Genomic DNA, 18,560 nt, shown 5'->3' with positions numbered 1-18,560 from the left:
GGAAACGCAAGGAATAGCAGAAAATAACTGATGAGAATAAATATAAGCAGGAGATACTATCAAAAACAAAAACTGAAAAAGAAGATCAGACCTGGACGGGAAGAGTCTGAAAGAGAAAGAGGAAAAGCCAATTGATTCAGCCTTTGGCACCAGTAGCATCATACGGGGAAAAAAAATCATTATATCCAATATATCTCCGCTCGATAGATTACATGTATATAAATAGACTCAAACTATTCCCAATCTTAATCTGCAAACAGACTTGAAATTAACACAACTTCCTACTCCTACGATAGCTAACAATAGGAATAAAATGAAATAACAAAAGTAACACCAATAATTAATTACCCCTATTGGACCAAAACCCGTGTTTGGACCTGGTTCTTCTCAGTCTGGGTTTCGGTCATGTCAGTCCAGCAATACATATGCAATTGCATCACTGAACTTTGCTAAGCCTTTCTACAACAACAACACCAAAAAAAAAAACACTTAGCTAAGCCTCATCCCAACTAAATGTGTGGGCTACATGAATCCTGTTTCACTAATTAACACTATTTAGAGTCACATTTGCTGTTAACCAAAAGCCTCAAAAGGCTAAAGTTCAGGATTTATACTTAAAAGTATAAAATACAATAAGTGATGCCAAAAGAATTAATAATATGCATGAGATTTACTGAAAGTACACTACCAGTCAACTGGTCCGACTAGTAAGTCAACAGTCGCCCCCAAACGACTAACTAGACAGTACTGCCCAACACATGAACCAGTCAGTCAGTGACTACCCCAAAAGCCCAGTTGGTTGCCTAGGTGAGACCTACTCAATGCTTTGATAACTATGATAAAATTAAAGAAGTAAAAGGGAAGAGAAAACTACCACTAGTAGTCAGGGCTATACACAAACACAAACAAATACAGGAAAAAGAAGAGGCAAAAGGTTCACGCCTGGAAAAGGTATACCATGTTGAAGGGTTTATATCTTCAGTCATGGAAACTGGATCTACTGCACCATGATACTAAACTTCGGGAAAAAAAAAAACCTTGGAATGAAATTCTCAGACACAATGACAGAAACATTAGAAAAATTCACAGTAGTCACCAAACCAAAATTGCAACAAATTTACATTTAAGCTAAACATCCAGAAATCCCATAAGATGATTCAAAAAAATGTGGCTTTTGTCAGGGAAGTTTTCATGGGCATAAGCATTATACACTGAGAGGTTGACCTCAGTGTAAAATTCTCGTGGCATTGACTTGGGTTGCAACTTTAAAAAAAATCGGCCATCTGCAGTGCATATTAACATTTCATTTCTCTTAAATTTTAATTCCGCCAACTTGTTTACACTTTAACTGGTGTAAAGCAACGTTCTGATAAAGCGGAAATGAAAGCAACTAAAAGGGGGGGAAAAAAATCCAGGACCTAGTAAAAGTTATCATAAACCACCCAAAGAATATCCAACTTTTCCACTGTCAAAGAGCATGAATCCCCCCTGGTTTCCAATCAAGCACAAAACTTCCCTGTATTTTGAGCATTGTAACAGAAGAGGGGGGGGGGGAATTTGGGGCTTATCCTCAAGTTGAGCATCAATCACGCCCATGAGCCATCGAAACATCAGAAATCCAAACAAATGGACGCGAGAATCAAGGAAATTCTATAAAACAAACCTTACTAACCCAATAGGAAACTCTTAGCTGGAAAACAATAAAACCATCGCAATAAAAACCCCTAAAAGGACTTCATCAAATAATGGAAAGCAAAAAAAAAAATGAATGAGGGGAAATGGAAAAGAATAACTAACCAGTAATAAAAGAAAATCCGTCGTCGAACAAGAAGGAAATTAACTACAAGTGTTTCGATATGAAGTTGTGGAGAGTTGAGTGGACTTAAACTTAGAAGTTCCGCCATTGCTGCTGAGAAAGCTAGAGAGAGAGAGGAGAGAGAGAGAAGAGAGAGAAGAGAGAGACGAGAGAGGGAATTCCAACCCTGGCGCACCATCCAACGGAGACAGACATCTTATTATGCAATCAGAGAGAAAAATATCTGGTATCTATCTACATTTTCCATCTTGGTGGGGGTCTCAGAATCGACGGTGTTAATAAGTCAGGACCGTGTTCCACAAGAAAAGTAACGGTTAGGATGGTTCAAATTCGTATGACTCAGGACCTGATGTCCTCACTGAGTCCCGACTATGGCGTACAGCCGTACAGGCGTAGGCAGCAACTCGGACTGGGTTGAGCAGGTGTGGACTTCGGATCAAACCTCGCGTAGGGCCTAGTCCACACCGAGAACCAGAACGGTACAACCAGGATTGAAAAATGGGAATCGGATCCGGAACAGATCGAATCAGCCAAAATCAGTCGATTCAACTAAAATTAGGGTTGTAAACGGATCGGATTCGGCTCGGATAGTGCTATATCCGCATCCGCATCTGATTAGCTATCGGACGGATTCGGATAATGCTAAATGGATACGGATCGGATATTTTATCCGTTTACATGTAAATATAGTTTTTCGGATAGCTATAGCATATCTATATCCGCATGCGTTTAGCTTTCGAACGGATTCGAATAGTGTTAAACGGATACGGACACAGATACGGAAACGAATTTCGGCTATTCATTTACACCCCTAACTAAAATATCCCTAAACCCTAGTTTTCTACAGAATCTAGGGGTGTCAACGTACCAGTCGTGTTAAACCCCAACCCAACCCTAAGGGTCTTAAAGTCTGGCCAAACCCAGCCCCTTCAGACTCACGCCTCCTGGCCAGGCCTCTCTTGCTACTACCTCTGTGGGCATTTCCATTCTCAACACTTCACTTATACCTCTCTGGACAACTTCGACTGCATTTTCCCTGGCTCGCTGCATAGCACTAAAACTCTTTCAAACCGAGAGAAAATAGTGAACATCAACTATGGGAGCTTCTTCCTTTCCTCCTACCTCTCTAATTGGCTTGACCCTTGACTCCGCTACCGAAAAAGCATTAATTTATGAACAAGTTCCTGGCTTAGAGATAGGGTCTCTCCATTTCATCAGAACTCCCTCAAATTGGAGCATGGCCAATCATTACAGAGATCCATCGTACCAATGCATATGCAAATCAATCGTTCACAAGATATGGATACAGATGAAGCCAAACAAAAATGGAAACAAGACTTAAAAATATTCAACTATTTCAGAATCAAAAATGGAAAATGGAGATTTGAAAATTTATTTAACGAAATGAAGATCTGAAGAATATACATACCTGAGGGATGGGGAAAAACCTTGATAAGATCGAATCGAAACTTTTTGAGTGAAATCAAATTCCTTTCACAGATGAACTAAAGTTTGGTAAGTAGAGATGGAAAGAAAACGGAGCAAAACCAGGCTAGGGTTTAATTGCCATTCAGATACCGCCTCGACTCAAAGTGAAGAAGAAAAAAGGGAGAGGAGGTCGATGGCTAGGGTTCAAGAAGATGGGTTGCAGATGAGAGAAAAGAAAACAAGGAGAAGGTGGCTACAAGCCCTAATCGGAAAAGGAAGAAGTAATGGAGAAGAAGAAAAAGGAGTGACCCCCTTTAAAGAAAAATCTTCCTTCGTCTCGATAAATCGAAGTAAGGAATATGCCTCAATCCCTACGATGCAGAAAACCCCTCTTTGTAGGCTGGTGTGGCCCAATATTGCCACATCAGCACTTATCCATAAGCTACCTGTTGGTGTTGAGAATGTAACCGACGAACGTTGGGTATTAAGATTTGTAACTGTTGAACGTTGTGGTGGAAATTTATAACTGTCCCATATTTCGTAATGGAGGAAATGGGGAGTGGAATAAATACCATAAGGGGGCCTGGTCTTGGTAAGTCAAGTGTACGAACTATTATCCATTGTTAGTGTGTGCGTTGCTTGACAATAAAAGAAACCACAACACCTATTGTGTTGAGGCATTTCGGAGTTCAGAGTTGTAGATCAGAGCGGGTAGCAATCTTATAATTGTAGTTATATGTAGTGTAATTAATACAGGGCCCAACCTGAGGCCTCAACCCAGGCCCGGCCCTGCCAGGTCTTGGAGAAATTTAAACCCAATCCTATTCTACGGGCTGAAAAACCAGATCGAGGCCCTCTCCAAATTCAAGGCAGATTAGGGTGGGCTTGGGTTCGTCGAGCCAAATCGACACCCATAACAAAAGCAGTTTGATCCAGATCGACTAGAATTGAGACCAGTTATTAGCCTCCTTTGTATCTTCTGCTTCTTTTTAGGTTCTCTCTACCCTAGTGTGTATAGTGTAGTACTAGGCTTAGCCCTCTCTCCTTCTTTCCCTCTAATCATGGTCTGAGGTATCGTTATCTGGTTGTTCATATCAGACAATCCCAATCAGCATTGCTTGCCACTGATCCCCATTATGTGCTGATACTGTATTGGTGAAATGGTATGAACCAAGGATACAATAGTAAAAAAAAAAATCCTATTTTTAAGAAAATCAGGGGCAAACTTGTCTAATATGGATCGATTCGTATGATATCATAATAGTTTTGAAGGTGACCGATACTGTGCACTAAAACCATGCCTCTAATACATTTTCTAATTTTTTTTTGAAAAAAAAATTCATATTAGTAGGAGCCCAAGATTGAGAAACATAATTGATGTTTTAATTTTTTTGGCAAAAGATATGGAAGTACATATTATAGATTACATAGATTTATTTTTAGACTACAAAGGTACATAGGGGAGTTTAGAATTATAGAGCTAGTCAGGGAATAGAACTACATGGAACCTAGGGATTGGAGGGGGCGAAAAGGAGAGAGAGGATCCCCAACAAGAGGAGAACAATCGAACAACCGACTCCGTTGGCAGCAATCGTTACTTGCATCGTCAAATCATTATGTTGGAGTAGGGAATTTGCACAGCAAATACACCGAATCATTCCACACCTTGAAAAACTTTGGCCCTCAAACCTGAGACCTGTGCTTTATACCTTGTTATCGATATCACAAGCCATGAACCAAGGGATTATTGGTAAAGAAAATGGTTACTGAAAACTTAAATGTTTTTTTTTTTTTTTTAAATTACAATGTGTAACTTTAGTCACACTATGATAGATGATGACATGGTGAAAATTAAGGAGGGACAGATACCGCCAAGTAACTGTTTCAGATATCTGGGGTCTATCATACACAAGACAAGTGACATAGATGATAATATTTCACAAATAATTAAAGTAGGATGGATGAAGTGGAGAGATGCGACTGGAATTCTGTGTGACTGACACATTCCGTTAAAGCTTAAAGGAAAGTTCTAGAGGATTGTTGTCCGACCAGCTATGATGTATGGGGCAGAATGTGTGGGGAGCTGAGAAGAGCCATATAGCGAAGCTATGTGTGACAGAGATGATGATGTTAAGATGGATGTGCGGCAAAACTATGAAGGATAAAGTGAGGAACGGACATATTAGAGCTGTTGTGGGAGTTGCCTCGATCAGCGACAAGCGACGAGAATGTCGTCTGAGGTGGTTTTGACCATGTGCATCAGAGGCCTGAGGATGCTCCAGTAAAGAGGAGCGATCTGATTCCGATCAAAGGAGCTAAAAGAGCTAGGGGCAGGCCTAAAATGACCATAGGTGAAGTTATGAAGAATGACATGCATAGTCTAGGTCTTGTGCCAAGTATGACCTCAGATAGAGCCTATTGAAGGGCAATGATCTCGTTGTCGACACCAGGCAACTAAGATTTTCCTGATTTAGTGAGCTATCCTATTTCTTCGTACTTTCATTTTTCATTTATCACTTTTTTTTTAGACTTTGTTTTGTTTTGAAAGGATCCATGTGGCGGAACCCAATTAGTTAGGATAAAACTGAGTTGTTATTGTTGTTTGAAATTATTTTCATACATATTCGTGTATGAAATCTTTTCACAAACCAGAACCCAACCTAAAATAATTGTTATTAAAAAGTTGGTTATTCTATAGGGTTGTTATTCATGTAACAAGGGTGGGTTACGTTTGGAAAAATAACAAAATGGTGAATTGACCAATATGCAATGAGTAATGAGGTATTGAAGGGTCAATTAGGTTGGGGTAAACTTGACGATTTTTTTTTATCAGAATCCCATGAATTGACATTTAAAATGGCATTTTTGTCATTTCATCATATTTCTTGCTTTAACCATTTCTTGTTTTTGGCCGGCGACGGAACTGAGCTCGCTTCTTTAGGGTTTTTCCCTCTTTCCATTTCTAATTTACCACGGTTTAAAGGCGTAAGGAGACCGCCTAAGGATCGAGGCAAGAACCCTAATTCCCCGTTCGACGATTTCGACCACCGTTGCAACGTGCAATCCGGCGAGAACTCGAGGGAGATAGTAATAGTGCTTGATTGTTCTAATGGGGGTTACAACATTAACACTTAAAAATAGATTGGGTAAGAAAGTTATTTACTTCAGCAGGGTTACTTTCTGTTTTCTTCTCTATTAATAATGGTCGTGACTAGCAGATAGCGAATACGGTGAATGAAGGGAAGATTGTATGAAGATTTAATCATTGGACTTCTGTCAAAGAGTCTACAAGAAGGCTAGTACAGGGGTTAAATTTGGTTAATCTTGAATGGCGTGCCCCAAACTCGCATCCAAGCTGACAGACTGTTCATTGATGAACGATTTTGACAAACTATGCTTGATAGGTTGTGTTTGTTTTCCATGAAGCAAGATTGGAGGAATGTTTAGTCAGTAACTCATGATTCTTTTTTTTTTGTTTAATTTAAATTGCAGTAGATCCTGGACCAAGTTGTTGATATCGATCTAGTCGTGAATTTCAGATGGTCCGTGAAAAAACAGTCCTAGAAGTAGGATTTGTTCTCAATGTCATGAAAGCACAGTGTTGCGCCGCTGCCTCCGTTGCAGAGTCTGACAGATCTGACCTTCGCACAGTGCGGAGTGATCGAGGAAATGAGGGATGAGGGAACGAGAGAATGGGAGGAGAGGGAGTCGAGAGACTGAGGGAGAAGAAACTTTAGCTTCGTCGGAAATAAGAGGAAGGGAGAGAGGGCCGATATAGATGATTTTGGGGAAGATGGGTTATGGTCAATTACGTTTTAACCCTTTTTAAAAAAGTTAATTAAAGTATTAAGATTTCTGTGATTTTTCAGTAGTGAATGCAATTTCCCTCAATTACCCTCATAAATGTATTTTCAATTGTATCTCTAACTGTAGTTTAAGAGGGTAGTTATAGTCTTGTTATGTTTGGATAAATAACAGACCCTTGTTACATTAATAATTCCCCTATTCTATAATGATTGATGAGAGAAATAAAACACTTTCAATCTATTACTATAAATATTTAAGACAAATAGTGTAAAAATATTTGTAAAAATCAAGGATACATGTGTTGCTAATGATGGTTCGGCACCTCACTCTTGTGTGGGTCTAATCTTTTAAGAATGATAATGCATGATAGCGAAGTGTTCCTTTATTAGTAGTCCTTGTCATTTTGATTTTTTTTTCCTTTAAATTCGAAAGATGATTTATCAATCATATGCGTAAATTGACTCTTAACAAGTTATTCTGTTTAACATTTTTAACTAATTGGGTTTGGATCATAGTTTTATTATCTTGGATTAATTGTTTAATTATTTATTTGGGGAGAGAGAATCATTGCTTAGTCGTGTGGCTCTTGTACCAGCGTGGGGGTCAATGGGAGCGCGTACCTAGGCATCCAACATGGGGGTAATGTGATTATTTTACTAACCATGTGTATGGACATAAGGTTGTGACTGCGACCAAATAATGTTCTTTTTTCCTTATTTTTTTAACATGTACATCTATGATACTAAAATATATACATCTATAGTTTACCTAATAAAGAAAAGACATACATCTATGACACTCAAACTAGCAATGGAATCAATGTGACACGGAATTGAATGGAGTAGGAAAAATAAAACAAAAATATGAAGTGAAAATTCTTTAATTTCAAATAAGTTCAAGAAGTATAATTGAGAAAATAAAATAAGTAATGTAATACGTCTCATAAGTAAATATATAAATATATTTTGGGTTTCCTAATACAAATTTACATCTTTACCCAAAAAAAATTAATAATAATACAAATTTACATTCCTAACAAAAACAATACAAAAACGATTTATTGAGAAAATAAATCCATTTCTGACCATATCATTGCCATATCGATATCAATTATCACCCATTAAATTGTATCAACGAATACAATCCCGACACCTAAATCCAAGGTCCTGGACCTTGCGTCCCAAAACATTTCTCTTCATGCATTAATTATTTTACACCAAAAAAAAAAAAAAAAAAAAAAAAAACCAATTGGTGGGGATTCACTTGAGCCCTGATTGCCTCCTAGAGACACTCTTCGCTTTAGTTAGAGATGATGTCAATGGGTAGAAATTTATCAGACTCTAACCTTCATGTATCTGTAATTTATTTTATATAAATATTTTCCTCCCTTTTTTTCAAAAAAAAAAAAAAAATTCTCTTAATGCATTAATTATTTTACACCAAAAAAAAAAAACAATTAGTGAGGATTTAAATTTCGATCAAGGGATAAGATAAAATGGTTAAAACAGTCCTATGATAGTTCTTGCACCAATAGCAATGGGAGGAGCCTCACCTAAACTCGAATAAGGCTTGGGACTAGCAGGAGATCGGATCACATTCTCGTACTAGAATGGATCTCATACACCCCAAGCCAACAAAATGGAATTCACTTCTTAGCCCCAGGAGAAGTGGATACTGTGGATTCCAATTAGCTGTTTTGGGGTGTACGAGATCACATCTGGTACAAGAATGTGATCCGAGCTTGTAGGGTGAGTCTTGACGTGGCCTAGTAATTAAAAATGCAATACATACGGGAGGGCCTAAAAGGGTTGTTTAATCTTAGAGATCAATTCGTAAAAACTCATTTGAAGTGATCACAGTTGACAAGTGCATGTATCCATGTATTCATTTATCCTATTGTTCGTAGTTACTATATATTAAGTGTCGGAATCGTAAAGGTAAGTCTTATTTCTCAAATTTATTAATGCATATTTGCAACAAGAACTTGCCACTTTAGCTTATGCACCTCCACACATGAGATGATGCCATTCAAACGTCAAAAGATCAAACTGTCGCTCCATTATGAGCTAGAGGTCGAGGGTTCATTTGGAAACAGCTTCTTCGCAAAGCTAGAGGTAAGACTGCATATATTATAATCTCTCCTCAAACCCTGTAGTGGCATAAGCCTCATGCATTGGGCATGAGTTGTTTTTTTTTATAGATAAATACTACGTATCCTAGTAAAAGAGATTAGCTAAACTCAGCTCCTGTCAAGCCAGGTAGGTGGGAGGGGTAAGGTGGTTATTGCGCTGAGGTATCTGGCGGTGCACATGCAATCCAGCTGCCCGGATTGACAGGATTTTTTTTCTAGCAACTTTAAAGAAACAGGACCCCTTGACTTCTTTGTAAGATAACATTCAAAACGCATAGAAATTTATTATATTATTTATTTGTTCGTCCAACGAAAGGGACAGGACAGTAGCTTACAGATCGAAGGATTAGTGCCTTGATCCTATTGAGGTGATGGAAGGATATATATCTTAAGATGCAGAATGAGCAACACCAAAAGACCTTTGGTTATAGCAGTCAAGGTTGTCACCATAACCAACTCCCAAAATGTCACAGTACCTCTTATAAAATCCAATACGATCAGCCACCCTGGCATCATAACCTCTTCCACATTCAAGTCCTCCATTGATGATATTGGTAACAGTTCCAAATCCGGCGAGACGGCCTGCGTTCTTGTCGGCAGCGCTTGGTGTCCATCGGCCGGTGATAACATCATGGCATGAAGGTTTTGGAGATTGGGGTGTCATCCAGAACCACAATGCTGTCTTGAATGAAATGGTTGGGTCAGTTGCAACAAGGTCAGGATTGTTGATGAGGTCCACCCCTATGGCTTTTCCTGCTTGACCGTAATTGTAGTTGCTGAAAATTCAAAGTCGACATACCCATCTCTCATTAATACTATATATTATTGCTTGTATTAATTAAAAAAAATATTAACTAGCTAATAAGGGTTATTAAATTAATTAGGTCATATAAATTGAAAGCTGGATTTGAGCTAACTCTAAATATTAATATAGATACTCAAGAGTCGAGACTAAACAACATATTAAAGAATGATGAAATAGTTACTATAGCTTGAGAACCCCAAAAAAAAAAACACAAAAAAATAATTAAATAAAAATTAAACAGGATTAATTATAATATTACGATTTTCAAAAGAAAGTATATTAAGTCAACTAAATTTTTGAAAGGCTTCGTTTCATAGGAATAAATTACACAACAAAAGGAAAGGATGGAGGATTTCTGATATTAAAATGGACACCCATATGATTTTGTCTGCCATTATTACTCCATTAATGATTTTTTCATATATATATATTTTGTTGACTTTGGTTTTAAGGATCTATTGTAGTCATCAATCCCCTAATTTGAAAGGTAGCATGTGAGACACTATGATCAGTATTCGGCTCTCCTCCAGTCGTGATGGGAATTGAAGGATTCAGCCCAACAAAAACATGGATGTTTGGATAATTTTTCAGGCAGCCCCCATGGAAATGATAAAACCTCCCCTGTTTTTGCTGTTGCTGGGATGAATCCTCTAGTTCCCGCCACGACTGGAGGAGAGCGAAGTCCCCTGTTTAGTCATATTTCTTTCTGTAATTCCTTGATCTTTGATACTTTGTATCTAAACCTTCCATAACTCATGTCATTTAATTATCTAAATAGAACTACTTTTTACCCACGAAAAAGAAGAAAATGATGAAATGATATATAATATATACTTACTAAGAAATCTGGATGGGTCCACGGCCATAATATTTTTTACCGGCAGCACAAGGCCACTGAGCACTGGCTACACAATAATCACCAGGGTTGCCTTGCTCTTTGAGATAACAATATCCCCAAGCATATGGGCCATCCGGTGCACTTGCCCATCCCCCTACATATTAATTAATAATGGAAAACAAATTAAGAATGATCGATCGATGCTTAATTAACCAACCATAAAAGGATACATGAATCAACAAGCTAGCTAGTGTAGTACTTAGAATTGAACAAACCTGTAGTTTCATGGGAAGTTTGAGCCAAAAAAGCAGCAATCTCCCTCTTACGGGTGTTAACATCGCCAGTGGTTGCGAAGCCGCTGAAGGAGTTTGCCGCAGCAATGAAAGCATTGTAGGTGTAGAACCCATTAGCAGGACAGGCTCCCTCATTTCGATGTTTAAGCATTTGATTAAAAAGGGATTGGCTAACAAGAGAACCAAGATCACCACCGCTGCTGCTACCGGAACATTGGCTTTGACACCCATTTCCACAGTATTCAGCGGAGCTACCACACCAGCCATACTGGCTACAACAAACACCACCGGGACATAGGGCGCCACCGGCTTGTTTCCCACATTGCTCTGCTAAAGCTACTAGCAAGGAAGAGAAAGAGAAGAGAAGAAAGATAAAAGCTTTTCCCATCTTTTTTTTTTTTCTATCACAGTGAATGTGAATGTGAATGGGATGAGTCGAGAGAGAAGGAGAAATGGCAAGGGGTATATATAGTGTAAAAGAAAGTTTTCAAGATGATTTGGCAGCTTTACTTTTATTTATTAGGTTTGTATTTACTACTTCAATGCTTCTTTGGAGTTACTTTATTAGCTTATCTATTGGTCAAGATCAATGAATGATCCAAAATATCAACTACGGTTGGCTAACTAAAGTGATAAGATAAGAGAGATTTTATCTTTTTGGCCAACAGAGTCAGGCGGCTTTACCTTTGACTGGGTGGTAGCCTTAAGGCATGTGGATGGAGATCGTGCAGCAACAAGGAATATTCGGATATGTATGAGAAGAAGAAGAAGAAGATTAGAACATGTGTAAAGTTTTCATTTAAAAGATTTCCACGTGTAATCATATTAGACGACTTTTAGTCTTATCACCGCTCCTCCTCCTCCTCCTCCATGACCATAAAGCTCTCCTAAACTACAAGCCGCCTCATATGGGTCTTTGTCAGATTTTGTTTGGATACGTAACTTGGTGCTCTACCTGTCGCCATCTCATGCTTCAAGGAATTGAGATCTAATTCGGTGAATTAACTTGTAAGAGGGGCTTAAATTTAATGGTAAAAAGAACGGTAACGGTTACCACATATGGTTCCAACACTTAAGCACAATCAATGTTTTTGTGTGTAAAAAATCCGTTTAGCCCGAATAAAATTGAAAATCGTATCCAAATCAGTGCCTCTGGGCATATTTTTATTAGCTATGGGGTTGGTTCATGTAGGGGTTACATAATCGGTTCAACACAATCTTTTGTTGGAACTTGGAAGTATGTGCCCATCAAACCTGAATTTGATTGAATAAATAATTTATTTTCTTTTATGTATGATATTATTTAACGAGTTTATAAGTTTGTTTCATAGGTTTTCATCTAAAATCGTTCTCAACTAGGGATGGGAATAAACATTCTATCTATATGATCGTTACATTATATGTCACTAGAAATGTTGATTTTAGAACATAAATTTAATTACATATCGTGTATGTGTATAGAAAAAAATCTGATATAAATCACACATGTGTTACTACTACCTGTAGTATAAGTAAGAAATTTGTACCCACACTTGTTGATCCTTTAACTTGAGAGCTTTTTATCACTGTGATGGTACATCACGGGTTTTGATACACTAAAAAAATGATGTTTTTTGGATTACATATCAGTGCACTAGATTCATGGTACTGCTTCGTGAACGAAAGAGAATTTTAACACGGAATTCACTACACTTGATTAGATAATATCAAATAGAGAGAATGCAATCCATGGTCCTTAAAAGTCTTTTAATTGCGATTTACATTTTTTGATTGGTATGTAGTTTGTATGATTACACTCTTATCAAAAAAATATCACGTTGTATGCATCGGATGTGAGTATGATGTGTTTTGCATATCCGTCATTCCATGGTCCTAAAAATCTTTTTGTTGCGATCAACCTTTTGAGATTGATGTGTGATTAGACCTTCATCGGAAAAAAAGGCACAAAAAAAAACAGAGAGAATGCCTCGATCAAATTCCTCCCCCACCCCCCTTCACTCTCTCGCACGGTATCCCCCCAAATCATTCCCTCCTTGGTGCCACGACAGTAGCACAGCTCGCAGCTACTTCTCCCGCGCAAATAGTTGAGCAACTGAGGGTTTTGGTGGTGGTGGTCGTTTTGGGTTCCGGAAGACTTGCGCGGCTCAGGTAGGCATAACCCCCTTCTCCATCTATGATCCTTCTCCTTCCCTGATCCTTCCCCGCTCACCTCTTCACCTCCAGACTACCCTCTTCCACACCCCTGAACAGCTGAAACCCTCGCACTCCTTATCTCTCTCCACCACGGAAACCCTATCTCTCTCTCTTACTTTCTCCTATTCGAGACCTTTTGCTGAGAAGGGGAAACGGGCAAAAAAACCCTCCGATTGCCTCTCCTCGTGGGACACCATACCTTTGGAATTTCTTCCCAATAAACCGCATTCCGTTGTCTGTGACCACTACCCGTGGGACACCATACCTGAAAATCACAGTGTTCGAAGAATTTCTTGATTTTTTCTTCTGTGATTAGCACCAAGGATTCAGTTCATACCATAGTTGAAAGTGTAAGATCATTAGCAAAGTTCGTAGTGACAATGTTAGATCATTAGCAAATAGACGCTGTAAGTAACTAGGTCTTACCACATGGAAATAGTCTCTCCGCAAAGCTAGGGTAAGGCTGCGTACATTTGCCCCTCCCAGACCCTCCAATAGCGAGAGCCTCATGGATTGGGTCGGATGCTCTAATATTTGGAATATCGCTAGAGATGTTGTGTTTATGTATAACAGATACAGTGGGATCCTAATACTTAGTAATAGGTTTTTGATTTTTGATTTTTTAATGTAATTTTTGTTAGGGTTTAGGGTTTAAGCACAAGATTACTTAAGGCTTTACACGTTGAGTATCAAGTTTGAAATACCCAGACTGTTGCGTCCAGTTAATATTTATAGAAAACTAGAATTTAGGTCAGATGGACTAATTATTAGATTGCCCTTCAGTCAAAGTATTAATACAAGAGAAATTATATTAAAATATATGAAAAAATATTACATAAATACCTTTACAATTTTGAATGTCTAATCATTTCAATTCCACCTTCTCTGATGTCTGAAAGTGCTACGGGAAGCACTATTGTCACCGCTTCTGGTTTCTTCTTTGTATGGCTATCTTGCTTGGGCTTACTTATTTGATTTTTGCGTTGAATTTAATACTAGGACAATTATTATCCTAGCTACTTTCCTTCTCTTCTTTATTTATTTTTGTTTTTGTTTATGGGTATTCCTTGCTTCTAATTTATGATTTTAGTAATTGTGATTTCATAGTTTCTTTTTTTGTTTTTTCTTTTTTTGTGTAGAAATGGTGGGACTATCTGTTGGAGAGAAACATTTCATACAGGGTGGTATTGCTCAAGACCTTCGTACTAATGGTCGAAAAAAATTAACTTACCGACCTATATCTGTTGAAACTGGAGTCATTCCTCAGGTGTAGTCTTCATGTCCATGCATGGTTGTTGCAAATGATTTTCACGTTTTACCATTTCACACATTAGGTTTAGCTTTCATTATTTGACTGACCAAATAATTATTTGTTTTCTTTGAATTCCCTCTACAAATTCTTTTGTTTACTACTCACTGGCAAATGGTTCGGCAAAAATTAGAATGGGTACCACTGATGCCATTGCCAGTTTGAATGTATTTCCTAATCGAGAATGATTATATATTCTACTATCCTCATAATTATATTTACTTGGATAAGGGTCATGGTTAACTCCTAAAATGAAATCTACTTGGGGAATTTCCGGCTAATATTTCCTAACAATCTATATTGGCAGGCTGAACTTGGAAAACAAAATCTGCTTCAACCAGACAAAGCCAGGGTCATCATAAATGTTGATTATAGTCCCATGGCAGCCCTTGTACTTGAGGTTGGTCGATGCACGTCTTTGTAGTAAAATTCACCCTAAATCCTAAACCCTATACCTTATACTTTATATCCGAAACTTTAAATCCTAAATCCTAAACCCGAAACCCAAAACCCTATATACCATATCCTAAACCCGAAACCCTAAACCCTATACACCCTAAATTCTAAACCCTAGGCCCTAGACCCTAAAGAAAGAGGATGTGAATGAGGCAACATAAGGAGAGGGGATGTGAATGAGATTTTATTTGTGGGGGGTGGGTCCTGATATTGAGGTAACATAAGGAAAGAGGATGTGAAGGAGATTTTTTTTTTATTTGGGGGTGTGGTGGAGAGAGAGAGAGAATCCTGAATCAGCCACATCAGATCCATTCCAAAATACCAAAACAATTTGTTGACAAAAAAATTTCTATTTCTGACCATATCGATATCAGTTATCACCTATTAAATTGTATCAGAGCGAATACGATACCGATTACCGACACCTAAATCCAAGGTCCTGGACCCCTTACCTAAAGAATATAAAGACACTGTGGGACCTTGCGTCCCAAAACATTTCTCTTCATGCATTAATGCTTAATTTCCTTTTTTGTGTGATTGATTAGGAATTGTTTTCCACGTTAAAGACATGTATGGTATTGTTTTATTTTTCGGGCTCTAAAAATGTAATATAAGACACTTTTGGTTAAATCCGTTGCATGGTGACCACACCCTCGAAATAGAGTACACCCAACCTCACAACTGCGCACCCGTGATCGGTGATTCCCACCCTCACATCACAGCCCTTCCTCAACCACATATATAAATTCCAGTGATCCATTCTTGTCAAAATTCTCCATTTCCCATTCTTCGCCATGGCTTGCCTCTTTTCTCTCACCTTCTTCCTCTTCTTCTGTCTTTCCTCTGCTAAATTACACCACCACCACCACCACCACCATCATCATCTCCACCCAACCCAGAAACCCAATACAACATTTGCTTCCGCTCCTCCTCAGATCATCCAACAAGCCTGCAAAGCCACCCGCTTTCCCAACTCATGCGAGACATCATTAACTCAATCGTCAAAATTGACCCAGAACTCGAAGGCTATCGAGATCGTCCAAGCATCCATGTCGATCTCGGCACAGAACCTTAAGACCGCCCAGTCCATGCTGAAAACCATCCTCGATACCTCTTCAGACAACCTGAACCGCTCTAGGACCGCCACGATCTGCTTGCAGGTCCTAAACGACTCGGAATTTCGGCAATCATCGGCAGCCGACGTCTTTCCACGTGGTCGGATCAAGGACGCCCGGGCGTGGATGAGCGCGGCCCTTAGCTACCAGACTGATTGCTGGTCGGGCCTCAAGAACGTCAACGATAGTCAAAGAGTCAACCAAACGATAGCATTCATGGAGTCGTTGATTGGGTTGACCAGCAATGCCCTCAGCATGATGGTCTCCTACGACCTCTTCCAGGACGAGCTCGACTCTTGGAGACCTCCCATGACGGAGAGATCCGGATTCTGGGAGGAGAGTGGGATAGGACGGTCGGGTACCGGGTTCAAGTTACGTTTTCCGTCGGGTTTAAAGGCCGACGTGACGGTATGTAAGGAGGAGGGAAACGGCTGTTACAAGACCGTGCAGGCGGCGGTAGACGCTGCACCGGATAACCAGGTAGCTCGCAGGTTCGTCATCAGCATCAAGGCTGGTGTGTACGAGGAGACCGTACGGATCCCGTTGCAGAAGAAGAACGTCGTCTTTTTGGGTGATGGTATGGGCAAAACCGTCATTACAGGATCCTTAAATGTGGGCCTGCTTGGCATCAACACTTACAACACCGCCACCGTCGGTAAGTAACTATCCGAACTGTAGATTCTCTACCGTTAACATCTGACAAATCAATTTTGGACCTAATTGGGAGTGAATCTGTTTTTGCAATTTGGATTTCTGCTGCCATCTGCCTGTGTAGCTGGCGTGCAGCCTTGCACAGGCAAGGGTGAAATGACCGATCTACCCAGTGCGCACATGGTTTAAATCCATTATAAACATTAGGAACTTATAAAAAATGCAAGACTATCTGTTTTTTAATCGGATTAATACATATAATAGGTTCAATAGCATATCGGTTCTAATCAATTTTAATCGATTCAAATATCAAAACGGTTTTACCTGTTAAACTAAAGTTGAATCAATTAGTAAATGGATTATCAATTTTGATTCAAACAATTCAATTCAATTTCGATAAATGGTTTTGGTTTGCAATTGATACCCTTAATTCTGGGAATAGAAATGGATGCTGCATAAATCATAATAATAATATTACTATATAAGTATTTCTATTTCTAGACAGTAACTTAATTATGATATATGGATGTTACAGGGGTTCTAGGAGACGGTTTTATGGCCCGGGATCTGACGATACAGAACACGGCTGGACCGGATGCACACCAAGCTGTGGCATTCCGATCGGATAGTGACTTATCGATTATCGAGAACTGTGAGTTCCTGGGGAACCAAGACACACTCTACGTCCACTCCCTACGCCAGTATTACAAGCGGTGCCGCATCGAAGGCAACGTAGACTTCATCTTTGGCAACTCGGCCACAGTGTTTCAGGACTCGCTCATCCTGGTCCGGCCACGCCAGGTCAAACCGGAGGCTGGTGAGACCAATGTAGTCACCGCCCATGGACGGACCGACCCGGCGCAGTCCACGGGGTTCGTTTTCCAGAATTGTGTGGTCAATGGAACGGATGAGTACATGGGCTTGTACTATGGCAAGCCCAAGGTTCACCAGAACTTCTTGGGGAGGCCATGGAAGGAATATTCAAGAATAGTTTTCATAAATTGTTATTTAGAGGCGCTCATCAGCCCACCAGGGTGGATGCCATGGAGTGGCGACTTTGCGCTGTCGACACTGTATTATGGCGAGTTCAAGAATTCCGGTGTCGGGGCTAATATAACAGGGAGAGTGCCGTGGAGTAGTAAGATACCTAAGAAACATATCAATGCCTACTCTCTTCAGAGTTTCATTCAAGGGGATGAGTGGATCACTACGTCTTCATGAGCATTGGACTCCCCCGCATAAATTCTTCGTCTAGAACACATTCTATAGCCAAAAAATTATAAAAGAATCATTCTTCATAATGCATTCTTGACCAAGAATGTATTCCAATAATGTATATCAGAGATAGCCTTAATATTGGCCCCTTGGTTCCATTCCATTTGTAGTCTATAATAATTAAGTGTTCAAGAGATGGAAAGAGGAAGCTAGAAATCTTGATTAAATTTCGATACGGTTTTTCTTTTTCAGGGAATGGGATTAAAAATTTGATAGTTCAGCAAGGGTAGTTGGTGAGGTATCAATTTTTGGCTCATGAAAAAGGACAAGGACCATGCGGTTAAGCTGGGGGTACAAATTGACAATGTTCAGGAAATTTGATGTAATAACAAGGGGATTCTTTACTATATTCCTTCACCGATCAATGCAGTTTGGCCATGGAACCTTGTGCCGCTTCTTTTGAAAGTCTCAAAGTGCATTGTAGGAATCCATATCTCTCTAAC

The 18,560-nt window shown here is 39.3% G+C and overlaps 2 protein-coding genes across 4 annotated transcripts; one reads left to right on the top strand and one right to left on the bottom strand.

The window, feature by feature from the left end:
• Positions 1-9,547: 9,547 nt before the first annotated feature.
• On the bottom strand, positions 9,548-11,508 carry LOC122669813 (basic endochitinase-like). Of its 2 annotated transcripts, XM_043866671.1 has the most exons (4): positions 11,396-11,507; positions 11,101-11,314; positions 10,826-10,979; positions 9,548-9,958 (listed from the first exon to the last, which is right to left on the bottom strand). In XM_043866671.1, the coding sequence occupies exons 1-4, from the start codon at positions 11,504-11,506 to the stop codon at positions 9,571-9,573; spliced, it is 867 nt and encodes a 288-aa protein (XP_043722606.1). In that variant the 5' UTR covers position 11,507; the 3' UTR covers positions 9,548-9,570. The 2 variants fall into 2 exon arrangements, with proteins under 2 accessions (XP_043722606.1, XP_043722605.1); XM_043866670.1 differs by having other exon boundaries at positions 11,101-11,508.
• Positions 11,509-15,788: 4,280 nt separating this feature from the next.
• Positions 15,789-18,073, top strand: LOC122669812 (probable pectinesterase/pectinesterase inhibitor 51). Of its 2 annotated transcripts, XM_043866669.1 has the most exons (3): positions 15,789-15,927; positions 15,997-16,846; positions 17,378-18,073. In XM_043866669.1, the coding sequence occupies exons 1-3, from the start codon at positions 15,871-15,873 to the stop codon at positions 18,061-18,063; spliced, it is 1,593 nt and encodes a 530-aa protein (XP_043722604.1). In that variant the 5' UTR covers positions 15,789-15,870; the 3' UTR covers positions 18,064-18,073. The 2 variants fall into 2 exon arrangements, with proteins under 2 accessions (XP_043722604.1, XP_043722603.1); XM_043866668.1 differs by having other exon boundaries at positions 15,801-16,846.
• Positions 18,074-18,560: the final 487 nt, after the last annotated feature.

Source organism: Telopea speciosissima, chromosome 7 (genome assembly GCF_018873765.1).
Source record: "Telopea speciosissima isolate NSW1024214 ecotype Mountain lineage chromosome 7, Tspe_v1, whole genome shotgun sequence".
Taxonomy (NCBI): domain Eukaryota; kingdom Viridiplantae; phylum Streptophyta; class Magnoliopsida; order Proteales; family Proteaceae; genus Telopea; species Telopea speciosissima.
This window is presented reverse-complemented; position numbering and strand designations above follow the sequence as displayed.